At 51.1% G+C, this 15,580-nt stretch overlaps 1 protein-coding gene across 4 annotated transcripts in view; it reads right to left on the reverse strand.

Annotated features, from left to right (window-relative positions):
• SYNE3 (spectrin repeat containing nuclear envelope family member 3) overlaps positions 1-15,580 on the reverse strand; it is a 127,013-nt gene that overhangs the window by 55,001 nt on the left and 56,432 nt on the right. For all 4 annotated transcript variants that reach the window (XM_018066222.1, XM_018066221.1, XM_018066223.1 and 1 more), the window contains exons 5-8: positions 10,520-10,681; positions 7,739-8,086; positions 4,806-4,942; positions 2,769-2,943 (exon numbers count right to left, since the gene is read on the reverse strand). In XM_018066222.1, the coding sequence (XP_017921711.1) occupies positions 2,769-2,943; positions 4,806-4,942; positions 7,739-8,086; positions 10,520-10,681 (822 nt within the window). The remainder of the gene's footprint in view (positions 1-2,768; positions 2,944-4,805; positions 4,943-7,738; positions 8,087-10,519; positions 10,682-15,580) is intronic.

Raw genomic sequence — 15,580 nt, forward strand, 5'->3', positions numbered from 1 at the left:
GATCCCAAGAGTGGGACACAACTTAGTGACTAAACCGCCACCACCACCACTGACTGGGAGAACCTGGGTAATTCCAAGCCTCAGTTTCCTCATCGGTAAATGACCAATAGGCATTGGGGCTCAATGGGGCTGTCACGAGGCTTAAATGCCGAAAAAGCATTTAACACAGTGCAGGACCCTCACTGAACTCACAAGAAAAGATAGATCTTCTCAGCCATTATTATTTGACCAGCTGTTCTGGGTTGAATTGTGACCTTCAAAAGAGAAATGGTGGGGGGAAAAAAGGTTTGGTCAAATCTCAACTCCACTACCTAAGAATGCAACCTTCTTTGGAGAGAGGGGCTTTACAGAGGCAATCAGGTTAAAATGAGGTCATTGATTGGTGCCCTTACAGAAAGGGAAGATTTAGACCCAGATGCATGCACAGACTGAGAAGGCAATGGCACCCCACTCCAGTACTCTTGCCTGGAAAATCCCATGGACGGAGGAGCCTGGAAGGCTGCAGTCCATGGGGTCGCTGAGGGTCAGACCCAACTGAGCGACTTCGCTTTCACTTCACTTTCATGCATTGGAGAAGGAAATGGCAACCCACTCCAGTGTTCTTGCCTGGAGAATCCCAGGGACGGGGGAGCCTGGTGGGCTGCCGTCAATGGGGTCGCACAGAGTCGGACACGACTGAAGTGACTTAGCCGCAGCAGCATGCACAGAGGGAAGAGGTGGTGGAGATCTTTAGGGGGAGGATGGTCCATGATGACAGGCGGAGATTGGAGTGGTGGACCTACAAAGCAGTGAATGCCAGCAACCGGCAGGGAACATCAGAAGCTGGAAGAGGCAAGGGAGGAGTCTCCCCTAGAACCACTGGAGACAGCAAGATCCTCTTGATACATCAACTTCGGACTTCCAGCTTTCAGAACTTTAAGAGAATGAAGTTCTGTTGTTTTCTTTTTTATATAAAAGCACCACTTTTTGGTGCTTTGTTACAGCAACCCTAGAGAACTAACACACCAGCCACGCCCAGGTTTTGGCTGGAGCTTTGCGGACCCACAGGGCTTCCCTGGTGGCTCAGACAGAAAAAAACATGCCTGCAAGGCAGGAGACCTGGGTTCCATCCCTGAATCAGGAAGATCCCCTAGAGAAGGGAATGGCTACCCACTCCAGTATTCTTGCCTGGAGAATTCCATGGACAGAGGAGTTGGGAGGGCTACAGTCCATGGGGTCACAAAGAGTCAGACACGGTGGAGCAACTAACACTTTCACTTTCAATCCACAAGCCGCTCTGAGGCTAAATGCAGAAGCTGAGTTGAGAAAAGAGAGGGCTGGGACTTCCCCAGCAGTACAGCGGTTGAGACTCTGCACTCTCAATGCCAGGGGTATGGGCTCAATTCCTGGCTGGGGAACTAGGATCCCACATGCCACATGGTGTGGCCAAAAAAGAGAGGGCTGGCAGCTTGAGCCCTGACCTGTGAAATCCCTTCTGCCCAGGTGGGCCAGTGGGAGTGATGCAAGACACACTCCCAACCAGCAAACAGACTCCAAAGGTGAGTAAGCCAAAGTCCTGGCCCCACGTGTTCCAACCCACTGCTCAGTGAAAGTCCTGCCATGGGAGTCCTGGGTCCCACTCTAGAGCGACAGGACCTCCCTCCTGCCTCAAGAAGGTCCCCGTTTGCTTTCTGCCCCAGTGGGAAGGACAGGAGGCAATATCCTGACACAGCAGGGAAAGTTGGACAGGCCTGGGTCAAAGCCAGCCCTGTCACTCAACGGTTGTGTTAACCTCAAGCAAGTGGCTCCCCAATAGTCAAATGATAAGAATCATTCTGCTTGTTCCGCAGAGCTGTTTCCAGAAGCCAAAGTGAAAACAGGGCTGAGAATGTTAGCCAAGACTCTATAACCCACAGTTCTGGCCCCAGCTCTGCTTCTCTTGAGCAGCCAGACCTTGAACATGCTCTCTCACTTCTCCCTGGCCCAGATCCCTCATCAGTAAAATGAGGAGAATGGTAGCAATGGAAATAAAACTCAGTGTCCATACACATTCAATGTAGATTCATTATGACAATGAAAATTGCAAACAACCTCAACAATCGAATTGTGGCTACTTAAAAAAATAAATAAAAGGGCACGCCCCCAAATGGAATAGTCTGCATCCATTTAAAGTGATTTATTGAACCATACTATTGAACCATTTTAAAGGGTGCTGAGAAAAAGCTCAGATGTGTCAACTGAAAATACGAGGACACACAGCCATATATCATGAGCCCAGTACACCAGTCAGGATGCACATGGGCAGTGCCAGCAGCCATCCCGGGACCTGAAGGCAGATGCAGTTTAGAGCGGCAAAGAGCCTGGGTTCTGGAAGATACCACTGAGCTATCAAGCCAGCTCTGGAACCACCAGAAAGTCAGTTTTCTGCCACTTGTCACATGCATCCCAATGGGTACACATTAAAGGTAATGGCCTGACATCCTCAGACTTCCAGCAGAGGACTGTCTGCAGCAGGGTCGGGAAGAGAACCAGTGTGGGCGGATCATGGCAGAGTCCTGGGGCCACACCAAGCACCAGGCTTCGCCTTCTCTCCAAGAACTGAGGGTGACTTTTGTCCCTGATAATTACAAGTGTGCACTTGGGACCCGCCAGGCTGCTAGTGAGCTCTACCCAGATACCCGGAGGACCAAGAGATACGTCTTTCCCTGCGGGGACGGCTGAAATGCCTCATTTGGCTGGTGGTCTCCCCCAGGGGCACCCACCATCCCTCCCGACAGAACCAGGCTTACCTCGATCTGCGGCAGGAAGGTGTGGATGGAGGGTGGGTCTGGCAGGCTGGCGGTGACATCCAGGAGTCTCTGGGCCAGCTCCCTCCACAGCTGCAGGTTCTGGGGGTGCCGCTGGAAACGCTGCCACAGCTCTGCGGCTGCGGCGTTGCGCAGCCTGCTGCTCTTGGCCTTCATTCTGTGAGTGCAGGAGAGGGGGCACCGAGAGAGGAGAGAGTGGGTCAGTCCAGGGGCCAGGCCTCCCCCCGGACCCCCAGAGCACCTCGTGTGTGCTGCCCCTGGGGCAAGCTCTTCCCTATTCCATAGGCTGCCGGGCTGTCCAGGGGACCCTGAGGCCTAGGCTTTCCAGATACAAGTGCTCTGGAGGTAAGCCAGTCCTCCAACAGACAAGCAGCCCAGCTTCCAGACCAGGGAAAGAAACAAGCCTCGAAGAGGAATTGTGGAGGCCTCAGACTCAGGCGGCCTGCCCCCGGCAACTCACAAAAGCAACAAAATCCCTTCTTGAGTAAGATGCCATTACACTAGGCCCAAATAATTCCTACAGATAATTTTTCAAATATAATGCCCATGTAGCACAGGGAACTATATTCAATAACTTATAATAGTCTACAACGAAAAGAATCTGAGAAAGAATAGATATATATTATATGTATAACTGAATCACTTTGCTGTACACCTGAAACTAACAAAATACTATAAATCAGTTACACGTGACACGCCATGCTAAGCCGCTTCAGTCCTGTCTGACCCTTGGCAACCATATGGACTATACCGTGCCAGGCTCCTCTGTCCATGGGAGTCTCCAGGCAAGAAAACTGAAGTGGGTTGCAGTACCCTCCTCCAGGGGATCTTTCTGATCCAGGGGTCGAACCTGTATCTCCTGCATTGCAGCTGGATTCTTTCCCACTAGCATCACCTGGAAAGCCCATATGTATATACATATGGATATATATAATGTATATAGACTGTCTAGCCCTCAGTCATAGATAATCAGCACCCGCCACCTCAACAAGAGCAGCGAAGGAGACCTCAGCCACCCTGTCCCACTGCCCACTAGCACCCTGGGGGAACCAGGTCGCTGCTCTGAATATACAGAAGGGTGGCCTGCTAACACTGTGGGGTGAGAGACACCCAGCAAGGGGGGAGCTCCCTGAGCTCCTCCTCGGGGAACCTCCTGTATCAGACAGGGAAATGAGATGCTACAGAGACGGGGGTGCTTCTCAGGTGGCTCAGTGGTGGGGAAAAAAAACAAAACAAAACACCCCACCTGCCAAGGCAGGAGATGCGAGTTCGATCCCTGAGTGGGGGATGATCCCCTGGAGAAGGAAGTGGCAACCTACCTCAGTATTCCTGTCTGGGAAATCCCATGGACAGAGGAGCCTGGCAGGCTATAGTCCATGGGGTCACAAAGAATTGGACACGACTGACCGACTAAAACAACAGCAACAGAGATGGGAACGGTTGGGCTGTGTTCCAAACCCGTCTGAGCCTCACACAGTAAAAACAGGCACCGATTCCAAATTTAAACTGTGCCCAGTTCCCCACGGGGTGGATATTTGATCCGCTGGTCTTTGCTGAGCTAAGAGCCTTGAGCTCCGACTGTGCCCAAGCCCATGGGCTGATGGGAGGTAGAAGCTGGCCTGAAGTCAGGCCCAGGGGCTTCCATCAGTACCGCCAGCAGGTGGGGGCATGATGCTGGCCTAGCAGAAAGCCCTCCCCTTGGACCATTACACAGGAGACCCGTCTCTGGTACAAAGTTGCATAAGGAGACTGAATGGAAATGAGCGAAAAGGCTACTTGGCACAGGAAAAAGCAAAGTTCAGGTCTCTTTCTGGAAGCAGAATGCAAAATATTACGGAAAGGGGTCAGTGCCTGAGCCCAGGGAGACCCTATAACAGCCAGTCATTGAGAGGAGCAAGAATTATTAGCTATCAGGGATGGGAACAGTGCCCGAGAGGGCACAAGCGGGCTGCAGCTGGTGCCAGATGGGCAGAGGCCCCTGAGCGTGGGGTCCAGGCCCTCCCTCGGCCCGCCCGGTACCTCTGGTACTCCTGGATGGCAGCAACCACGCTGTCTGAGAGTGGCTGCGGGTCCTGGGGAGAGACGATGAGCTCCTTCAGCTGGGCCTGCAGCCGGTCCACCCGCAGCTCCTCTGCACCCAGCGCCGCCCGGGTCGCCTGCAGCAACAGATGACACCGAGGGGGCGGGTGAGGTTCTGAGACAGCAGGGGGCTGAACGTGGGCCATAGGGGCAGGCCAGCCTGGGGGAACACAGTCGCCCAGGGCAGTGACGGGGGCCCCAAGAGCTCAGCCCCTGCACCCCCTGCTCCCGCTCTGTTGACTCCTGATGAGCTGGTTTTTCTCTTTCTCATCACCTACCTCACCGTGTGGCCATGGACTGGCACCGAATTACACAGATAACTAACACCCAGGGAACCAGGACAATGTGCTCAGTGCCCTGGGGTCCCCTTCACTAAGTCTCGCCATGATCCTGGAGGGTAGTCCTCTGCATCTCCACTTTACACACAAGGAAACTCTGGCTAAGAGTTTTCTCATGGTTGCAGAGCTGGGAAACGGTGGACCTGATGTCGGAGCTGGCCCCTCTGACACTTCCCACCCGCACTGAGGGACACAATGATGCTTTGGGGGACTTCCCTGGTAGTCCAGTGGCTAAGATTCCACGCTCCCAAAGCAGTGGGGCCTGGGTGCAATCCTGGTCAGGAAGCTAGATCCCACATGCTGAAATTAAGATAGAAAAAGGTTCTGCATGCTGCAATGAAGACTCAAGATCCTGCCTGCCACAACTACAAATAATTTTTTTAAAAACCAGGTGATTTGCAGATGCAGTTATTGTTGTTGGCAAGTCAACAGGATATTTCCACCTGGCAACCCCGAACCACGCCACTCAACCGTTTGAGGGCATGCAGGCTAAGTTGCTTCAGTCATGTACAGCTCTTTGTGACCCTATGGACTGTAGCCCGCCAGGCTCCCCTGTCCGTGAGATTCTCCAGGCAAGAACACTGGAGTGGGTTGTCATTTCCTCCTTCAGGGGATCGTCCTGACCCAGGGATTGAACCCACATCTCTCTGTCTCTCCAGCACTGGCAGACAGGTTCTTTACCACTTAGCGCCACCTGGGAGGCCCCGATCGCATTGAGATAAAGCCTTTTCCTGCAGTCCCAGGAAGTGATGAGTTTCACCTTGACCCTTGCAGGGTCCACACTCAGCAGGAGGCAGGGTGGGGAAGTAGAAAGCAAATGGGCTCTGGCAGGACCCTGGCTGGCCTGAGAACCCACTTCCCGGCTGCCACGGTAACAGGGAGCCACCGGATTTGTCAAGCGCCGAGAACGGAGCAGGAGTGCTTCTTACAACATAAGCGCTAGCTTAAGAAGATAAGTCCTCTACTAAGTCCTGAAACTCCCTCTCACTGATTTCCAGTTAGTCATATCTTGGTCATAACTGACACCTGAATCGGGAGGGACAGACAGAGCCTGCAGGAATGTGTTCAGCCTCCTGCTTCGGGAAAGGCCTCCTGAATCGTAGCCGGGCATGGGGCTTCCCTGGTGGCTCAGCTGGTAAAGAATCCGCCTGCAATGTGGAAGACCTTCGATCCCTGGGTTGGGAAGATCCTTTGGAGGAGGGAACGGCTACCCATTCCAATATTCTGGCCTGGAGAATTCCATGGACAGAGGAGCCTGGCAGGCTACAGTCCACGAGGTCACAGTCAGACATGACTGAGCGAAGCGACATGCACAGGCAGGTGACTGTGAGGACAGGCGAGTGTTTCCGGGGCTTTCCAGAACTTACTCTCCCCCCCAACCTGCCGAGTTTGCACCCTTTGACCTTGTCCCTCACTTAGAGCTCCTAGTAAAAGCCGTACACTCCCTGAGTGCTGATTCTCTGCTGTTCTGAGCACTTTTGGTCTTCACACATTCATGAGGAATGTGGGAGGCAGATCCTGTTATCATCACGTCCACATCACGTTTAACTGAGACTAAAGCAATTTTCCCAAAGTCAGCGTGTTGGCAAGGAGAGGAGCCAAGATTTGCACCCGGGCAGTCTGACCCACAAGTCCCCGCCCTTCACCGCTGCACCACCCCACCCCTGCCCTGTGCCGAGGAGGACAATCCCACAGAGGAGGCAATTCCCACCGTGGCACCAAGTTGACCCTTGAGGTGAATCTGGTCTCCTGCAAGGCTGACTGATGCTACAGTGTGTGTGTACTTTATTTCTATCTACACACAAATATTTATGCATATGAGCAACATTAGACGGGAGAGAAAAAAACAGAGCAGTGAGGGGTGGAGGTAAGGCCCGAGGGCTTTTCTTTTAGGTATTTCTCCTAATGGAACTGACGAGCTAGGCTGCTGGTGTAATAAGGAATGAAAGGAGTGGTGGCAATCCTTATTTGAAAAATTTCTCTGTCCTCAAGCCAAACCTCTCGCGAGTGTGCACGAGGGTGGGTGTGCACAGGGGGAGGGTGCTCCAATTGGATGCCGTGTCTGGGTTGGAACCCACTCCACCCTCCCCAGGACAGGCATCCTCTGCTTGGCCTCTTCAGAGTTCCTGCTGTGTGCACACCTCATCTTCCCTACACTGAGAGCCTTCCCTTGATGTCACAGTCCCTGCTCTGTGCTCAGAAAGTGTCCCCCATATCCTACTATCAGGCACGGAAATGGCAAACTTGGAGCCAATACACCTCTTATTTACCCACCAATTTACCATGTAATCTTGGGAGAGTTGAGGGGGAAAAAAAAACCCTCTAGGTCTCAGTTTCCTCATCTGGAAAATGGGTACAAGCACTCAATTTGCCTACTATACTCAGAACTTAGATGATCCAAAATCAAGAAAACCAGAGCAAGTGTGCTTGAGACTTAGCAGGATCTTTCCACTACATGGAGGAGCTTCAAGTGGGGATGCCTTGAGGCACACACAGCACCTGGATCGTCCTGTGGCGTCGCCAAACTCTGCTTACCGAGTAGAGTCTCCAGTGGGCCACCAGCTCATCCTCGGTCGCTGCCTTGGCTGTGGTCCCCAGGCCCTCCTCTGCCAGCCTTTGAAGGTCCTTCCTGAATTCTGCCAGCTCGGCCTCCAGCTGCCCCCTCTGCTGCTCACAGGCTCCCTTAGACTTGACTAGGTCCCGCAACCTTCCCTCCTCCTCCTCCCAGAGCCCACGCAGCTTCTCCAGAACGTCCCGCATCTCCTCCAGGTCTCTGGTGATCTTCTCTGCACCCAGAGGAGAGGTGTTCTGGGTGACCCCCACGGCCTGCTCCTCCAGCCTCTTCAAGGACTCTTCACCCTTAGGAAAATCATCGGCAATGCCCTAGAGCGGAGAGAGGATAGGGAAAAAAAAATATGAGAGGAAAAGGAAACATTTGCTGCGTTTCCCAAGGCCCCTGGGAACATCATGCCAAGTGCTAATTCCTATCCCTGGGCTGAAGCCTGGGCACCTTTCCAAGGGGTGGACTGTCTGCCTTTATAACATTAAGGATGTAATTCCCTTCCCATGTCATTTACAAGCTATTTGATTAAGTCAAAGGGAAAGTCTCTGTTGGGTACTTCTCTGTTTTCAACACTGACATTTGTTAATCTTCCTATTTTATTTTAAATTTTTACGTATTTATTTTTGACTGCACCATGCAGCATGCAGGATCTTGGTTCACCGACCACGGATGGAACCCATGCCTCCTGCATCGGAAGTGTGGAGTCTTTAACGAACAGACCTGCAGTGAAGACCCTAATCTTCATTTTTAACAAAGACAGAGGCAGCCTCAGGCTTGGAGCCTTCAGCTGGCAAAAGTACAGACCTGAATAGAACCTAACGACCCCATCTGGCGTCATTACACATATTTGTATAGTTATCTACTAATTATGAATGAGAAGTGGTATTTCATTCATAACAATGATATAACCTTTCATTTAAAATAAATGTTCACCAACTTTTAACTTTAAAAATATAAACGCTTTTATAAAACTTCCTAAATAAACACTTTTAAGTTTGGTTTTCTTGAAAATACCTTCAAAATCTTTTTTTCACCTTTTATTGAAGTGTAATTTACATGGAGTAAAGTACAGGCAGTCTCTGACTTAAAATGGTTCAACTTAACGATTTTTTGACTTTACGATGGCATGAGAGTAATATGCATTCAGCAGAAATCTCACTTTGAATTTTGATCCTTTCCCGTGCTAGTGATAAGTAGCACGATGCTCTCTCCTGATGCTGGGCAGTGGCAATGAGTGTAAACCAATCTATTTTTCACTTTCACTATAGTATTCAATAAATTACTTGAGATATTCAACACGGTCATAAAACAGGCTTTGTGTTAGAAGGTTTTGGGCAAATGGAAATGTTCTAAGCACACTTAAGGTAGGCTGGGCTAAGCTAGGATGCTTTGTAGGTTAGGTATATTAAATGTATTTTCAGCTTACAGTATTTTCAACCAATGATGGGCTCATCCAAACACAGCCACACCGTAAATTGAGGAAATCTATGCAGCGGAGAAGGCAGTGGCACCCCACTCCAGTACTCTCGCCTGGAAATTTCCATGGACGGAGGAGCCTGGAAGGCTGCAGTCTGTGGGGTAACTGAGGGTCGGACACGACTGAGCGACTTCACTTTCACTTTTCACTTTCATGCATTGGAGAAGGAAATGGCAACCCACTCCAGTGCTCTTGCCTGGAGAATCCCAGGGATGGGGGAGCCCGGTGGGCTGCCATCTTTGGGGTCGCACAGAGTCGGACACGACTGAAGCGACTTAGCAGCAGCAGCAGCAGCAGCAGCTCCTGAGTGTTACCGTTCAAAGAGTTTTGAGAAATATACATGCCCATGAAGTTCATATTGTTATCAAAATACAGAGCATGCCTAACATGCCAGAATATTCTAGAATTTCATCTATTTGAAATCACAGAATAAGTTAATTTTTGAAACTGGCTTCTTTCACTCAGTATAACGTTTTTAGATTCTGCTATGTTGTCATGTATACCAGCACTTTATTCCTTTTTAGTGACAAATACGCCTTGTACGTGCTTCCCAGGTGGCAGAGCGGTAAAGAGCCTGCCTGCCATTGCAGGAGACATGTGAGACGTGGGTTTGATGACTAGGCTGGGAAGATCCCCTGGAGCAGGAAATGGCAACCCACTCCAGTGTTCTTGCCTGGAGAATCCCAGGGATGGGGGAGCCTGGTGGGCTGCTGTCTATGGAGTCGCACAGAGTCGGACACGACTGAAGCGACTTAGCAGCAGCAACAGCAGAGCACATTTGAGGTCATGGAAGTCAGGTAGGCCAGAGTGGACCCAGCTTCTCCCCGCTGAATTTCCATGCCTACCCCAGGGTTCCTTACGCTCACATTCTGACATGTGAGGCCAGATAACGCTTTGCTGTAGGGGCTGTCCGGTGCATTGTGGGATGTTTAGCAGCATCTCTGGCCTCCGTCCACCAGATGCCAGGGGCACTTCTGCCCCCAGCTGTGACAGCCAAAGACATCTCCATGGCCAGATGTCCCCATGTGAGACCATGCTGCCGTGGTCTTGGTGTCTAAACGTCCTGCTGGCTCAGAGATTTCCATAAAGCAGCTGAGGCCCCAGACCCGTTCTACACCAGATCCCATGCTTAACCTCATTCGGGGCCTGTATGTGGGGATGGTTGTACCTTCTGGGCTCCCCGCCCTCCCGGCCCCATCCTAGTAAATAAACCCTAACAGAGACCCACCAGCCCTGAGCACCCCTCCCTCCTCCGGCGGAGACTCGCCGGGGTCACCTGCAGAGCCGAGAGACGGTCCTGGGTGCTCAGCCGGCACTTCCGCCCCATGCAGCCATGCACCCGCTCCACCACCGCCTTCAGCCACAGCTGGAACTCGTCCACGCTCTCCTGGAAACGCTCATGCTCACGGGTCACCTGCTCCAGCAGGTCCACTCTGTCCTGTGGGAGAGGAGGGGAGGGTCACGAGGGTCCCCAGCCCAGCCTGTCCCTGGCCTCCCAGGCCTGACTCTGTGTGTGTGTGTGTGTGTGTGTGTGTGTGTGTGTGTGTGTGTGTGTGGAGCATGTGATGCAACCGACTCTCAACCCCTTCACTGGACACAAAGATCTCAGACACTCTTCTCTGCCTTATTAGCTACCAGCCAAGACACTCTTGGCTTTACAGACCTACAGCATGTTAACGTTGGGTCTGTCAACCACACAGCTGGCTCTTTTCCTGCCACGTCCTCGGAAAGTGGCCGTGGCAACAACTACATGCAAAGAGCCGACTCATTGGAAAAGACCCGACTCATCAGAAAAGACCCTGATGCTAGGAACGATTGACAGCAAGACGAGAAGGGGGGTAACAGAAGATGAGATGGTTGGATGGCATCACCGACTCAAGGGGCATGAATCTGAGCAAACTCTGGGAGACAGTGAAGGACAGGGAAGCCTGGCGTGCTGCAGTCCATGGGGTCGTAAAGAGTTGGACACAACTGAGCAACTGAACAGCAACAACTACATATCACCACCATCCGAGCGCTTACCGAGGCGCCAGCGCTGCCCTAAGACCTCCGTGTAAATGATCACCGTGGCAAGTCCCAGACTCCAAAATCACTGCACGGGCCCAGACGGTGGCAGACCCTTTCTTTCTGGCAGATGGTAGATACTCCGGGGTTGCCTGCTACGCGGTTTCTGTTGCAACTTCTCAACCATTTATGTGCTTGTTACTTTGTAGGACACAAGCAGCCACAGGCAAATCCACAAGGAAGGGTTGTATTCCAGTCAAATGAATCATGAACACTAACGTTTGAACTTCCCACCATTTTCACAATGTCATGAAATGTTCTGTCTTACTTCTCCCCCAATCATTGAAAAATATAAAAACTCTTTTTGGTTCACAGGTCATAAAAATATCAGGCATTAGGCTGGCTGGAGCCCACGTGCCATAGTTTGCTGACCTCAGCTCTCAGCCATGGGGCCAGGCCGAGTTCAGGAAGGTCCTGACCTTCTACAATGCTAAGTCAACAATTCTTAACTGGGAAGGGTAGATAGACACGTGGATTTGAATAACCTCCCTGGCTATCTGTATGTGCCTTCGCCTCCCATGGAGAAGGCTCCTCATCAAATCTAGAAATACTGATTCATTTAAACCTTTTTAAAAAATATGTTTTATTAAGATAGTCTCTAGCTATTTAAGCATGGCTGTGTGTATGCTCAGTCATACACGACTCTTTGCAGCCCCACGGGCTGTAGCCCATCAGGCTCCTCTGCCCATGGAATTTTTCCAGGCAAGAACGCTGGAGTGGGTAGCCATTTCCTACTCCAGGGGATCTTCCTGACTCAGGGGTGGAGCCTGTCTTGCATCTCCAGCATTGGCAGGCGAGTTCCTTACCACTAGCACCACCTGGGAAGCCCCATTTAAACCTTTGCAACTACCATAGCAAGTGAGAAATAATATCCCCATTTCAGGGATGGGGAAATCAAGGTACGAAACCAAGTCTTTCAGTAAAGAGCTGAAAATTCTCCTATGGGAGTGAGGCTCAGAACTTCACCACTAGCGCCTGGCGGATGGAAAACATGGGGCTGCTTGAATTCTGAAAGTGGACCGAGGTACAGTGGCAGGCTCCTTCCTGTCTCCCTTGCTGGCTCCTCCTCCTCCCGGGGTTATTTGCATCCACCAGCATCCTTCCCAGCTTCCTCCCTCCAAGGGAAGATTAATTCATAAAACAAAGTGGGTCAAGAATACTACGCAGAGAATTAAAGGCTGGGCCCCTGGTTTGATGCTGATGGTGATAAATGTTGTACCGAAGCCAACTGTCCAAGAAAAGTGCCGGCTGGTGGCTCTGCGTGTGTGAAGGACGAGGTGCTGGTGCTCGGGGAAATCCAGAGTAAACAAAAGCCTCTGTGATGGTGAGCAGGCACTCAGAGAGGAACGCGGCCGAGTAGGGCAGGCATCCAGCCGCGTTCCGTGCCAGGCAGAACAAGATCACAGAACACAATTCAGCCGCGGCCCAGCGGGCCACGTTGGAGGAATGTGCCTGACAAATGAGAGAGCGCTCCACCTCCTCTCATTAGACCCAACAATTAACCCATCTGTGTGGGCAGAGTCGTCAGGAATGTCAAAACCCAACCAATTAACAAGGGCAGTGTGGAATCATGCCTCTGCAAAGAGCTGCAGGAAGGGCCCTGATTCCTGGCCGAGATGCCAAACAAACATGGCCCCTGCCCCGGGAGGCAGGGAGGAGGCGGATGCTACTATTTGCCTGGCCCTCCGAAAACAGAATCACTGGATTGAAAACCACTAGCAAAGTAAACAAGCAGGCCCCGCCTCCCGGCAACCAGCCTGCTCTGTCCTTTCCTGACTTTCAGTTGCTTTCGGCTGACTGTGCCATTGCTCATCCCCAGGCTCAGCCCTTTGTCCTGGTCAACAATCCGCCCCACGCCACAGGGTGGTCTCAAAGGCCCCAGTCCAGAGTAGGCCCTACCATGCTTCTGTGGTCCTGTCCCTACCAACACCAGAGGCCTTGCTAATTAACATATCAGAAGTCAAAACCGGATTTTTAGAGGCAAAGATAGTGGCCTGTTAACTAGCAGAATAAATGAGGGAAAGAACTCTCTTTGGTGAAAGTTGAGATGTTAATAGGACTTCCCTGGTGGTCGACATTCTAGGAATCAGCGAACTAAAATGGACTGGAATGGGTGAATTTAACTCAGACGACCATTATATCTACTACTGTGGGCAGGAATCCCTCGGAAGAAATGGAGTAGCCATCATGGTCAACAAAAGAGTCCAAAGTGCAGTACTTGGATGCAATCTCAAAAATGACAGAATGATCTCTGTTCATCTCCAAGGCAAAACATTCAATATCACGGTAATCCAAGTCTATGCTTCTTGAGAAATCTGTATACAGGTCAGGAAGCAACAGTTAGAACTGGATATGGAACAACAGACTGGTTCCAAATAGGAAAAGGAGTGCGTCAAGGCTGTATATTGTCACCCTGCTTATTTAACTTCTATGCAGAGAACATCATGAGAAACGCTGGGCTGGATGAAGCACAAGCTGGAATCAAGATTGCCGGGAGAAATATCAATAACCTCAGATATGCAGATGACACCACCCTTATGGCAGAAAGTGAAGAGGAACTAAAGAGCCTCTTGATGAAAGTGAAAGAGGAGAGTGAAAAAGTTGGCTTAAAACTCAACATTCAAAAAACGAAGATCATGGCATCTGGTCCCATCACTTCATGGGAAATAGGAAAACAGTGGAAACAGTGTCAGACTTTATTTTTTTGGCTCCAAAATCACTGCAGATGGTGACTGCAGCCATGAAATTAAAAGACGCTTACTCCTTAGAAGAAAAGTTATGATCAACCTAGATAGCATATTCAAAAGCAGAGACATTACTTTGCCGATTAAGGTCTGTCTGGTCAAGGCTATGGTTTTTCCAGTAGTCATGTATGGATGTGAGAGTTGGACTGTGAAGAAGGCAGAGCGCCGAAGAACTGATGCTTTTGAATTGTGGTGTTGGAGAAGACTCTTGAGAGTCCCTTGGACTGCAAGAAGATCCAACCAGTCCATTCTGAAGGAGATCAGCCCTGAGATTTCTTTGGAAGGAATGATGCTAAGGCTGAAATTCCAGTACTTTGGCCACCTCATGTGAAGTGTTGACTCATTGGAAAAGACTCTGATGCTGGGAGGGATTGGGGGCAGGAGGAGAAGGGGACGACAGAGGATGAGGTGGCTGGATGGCATCACCGACTCGATGGACGCGAGTTTGAGTGAACTCCGGGAGTTGGTGATGGACAGGGAGGCCTGGCATGCTGTGATTCATGGGGTCGCAAAGAGTCAGACACGATTGAGCGACTGAACTGAACTGAACTGAATTGGTGGTCCAGTGGTTAAGAAACTGTCTGCCAATGCAGGGGACACGGGTTTGATCACTGGTCTGGGAAGATTCCAGACATGCGGCGGGGCAACTAAGCCCATGTGCCACAACTGCTGAAGCCTGTGTGCCCCAGAGCCCATGCCTGGCAACAGGAGAAGCCCACGTACCTGGAGAAAGCCCTTTGCAGCAGTGAAGACCCAGGGCGGCCAGAAGTAAATAAATAAATGAAAGTAATACATACAGTATTTCCAGTGGACTAAGATGCTGCTTCCCCAAATTCACCTGTTGAAGCCCTAACCCTCAAAGTGATGATATCTGGAGGGGGGGCCTTTGGGAAGTAATCAGGATCAGAGGAAGTCATGAGGGTGGGGTCCTCACGATGGGATTAGTGCCTCTATAAGAATAGATATCAGAGGGCTTGCAGACACCTCCCTCTCCACTGTGTGAGGACACAGAGAGAAGGCAGATGTCTGCAAGTCAGGAAGAGACTCCTCAGTTCAGTTCAGTTCAGTCGCTCAGTCGTGTCCGACTCTTTGCGACCCCATGAATCACAGCATGCCAGGCCTCCCTGTTCATCACCAACTCCCGGAGTTCACTCAAACTCGCGTCCATCGAGTCGGTGATGCCATCCAGCCATCTCATCCTCTGTCGTCCCCTTCTCCTCCTGCCCCCAATCCCTCCCAGCATCAGAGTCTTTTCCAATGAGTCAACTCTTCGCATGAGGTGGCCAAAGTACTGGAGTTTCAACTTCAGCATCGTTCCTTCCTCAGTGGGGACCAAATCTGCTGACACCTTGAGTTCCACCCTCCCAGTCTCCAGAACTGTGAGAAAGAAATTCCTGGTTTTAAAGCTGCCCTGTCTATGGTGTTCTTTTCTGTCTGGCCCAAGCAGGCTAAGACAATATCCCAGAGAACGTGCCCGCCCTGACAATAGGCCTGGCCCTCTAGGGATCCCTGCACAGCTCTCGTCACCA

Source organism: Capra hircus, chromosome 21 (genome assembly GCF_001704415.2).
Source record: "Capra hircus breed San Clemente chromosome 21, ASM170441v1, whole genome shotgun sequence".
Classification (NCBI taxonomy): domain Eukaryota; kingdom Metazoa; phylum Chordata; class Mammalia; order Artiodactyla; family Bovidae; genus Capra; species Capra hircus.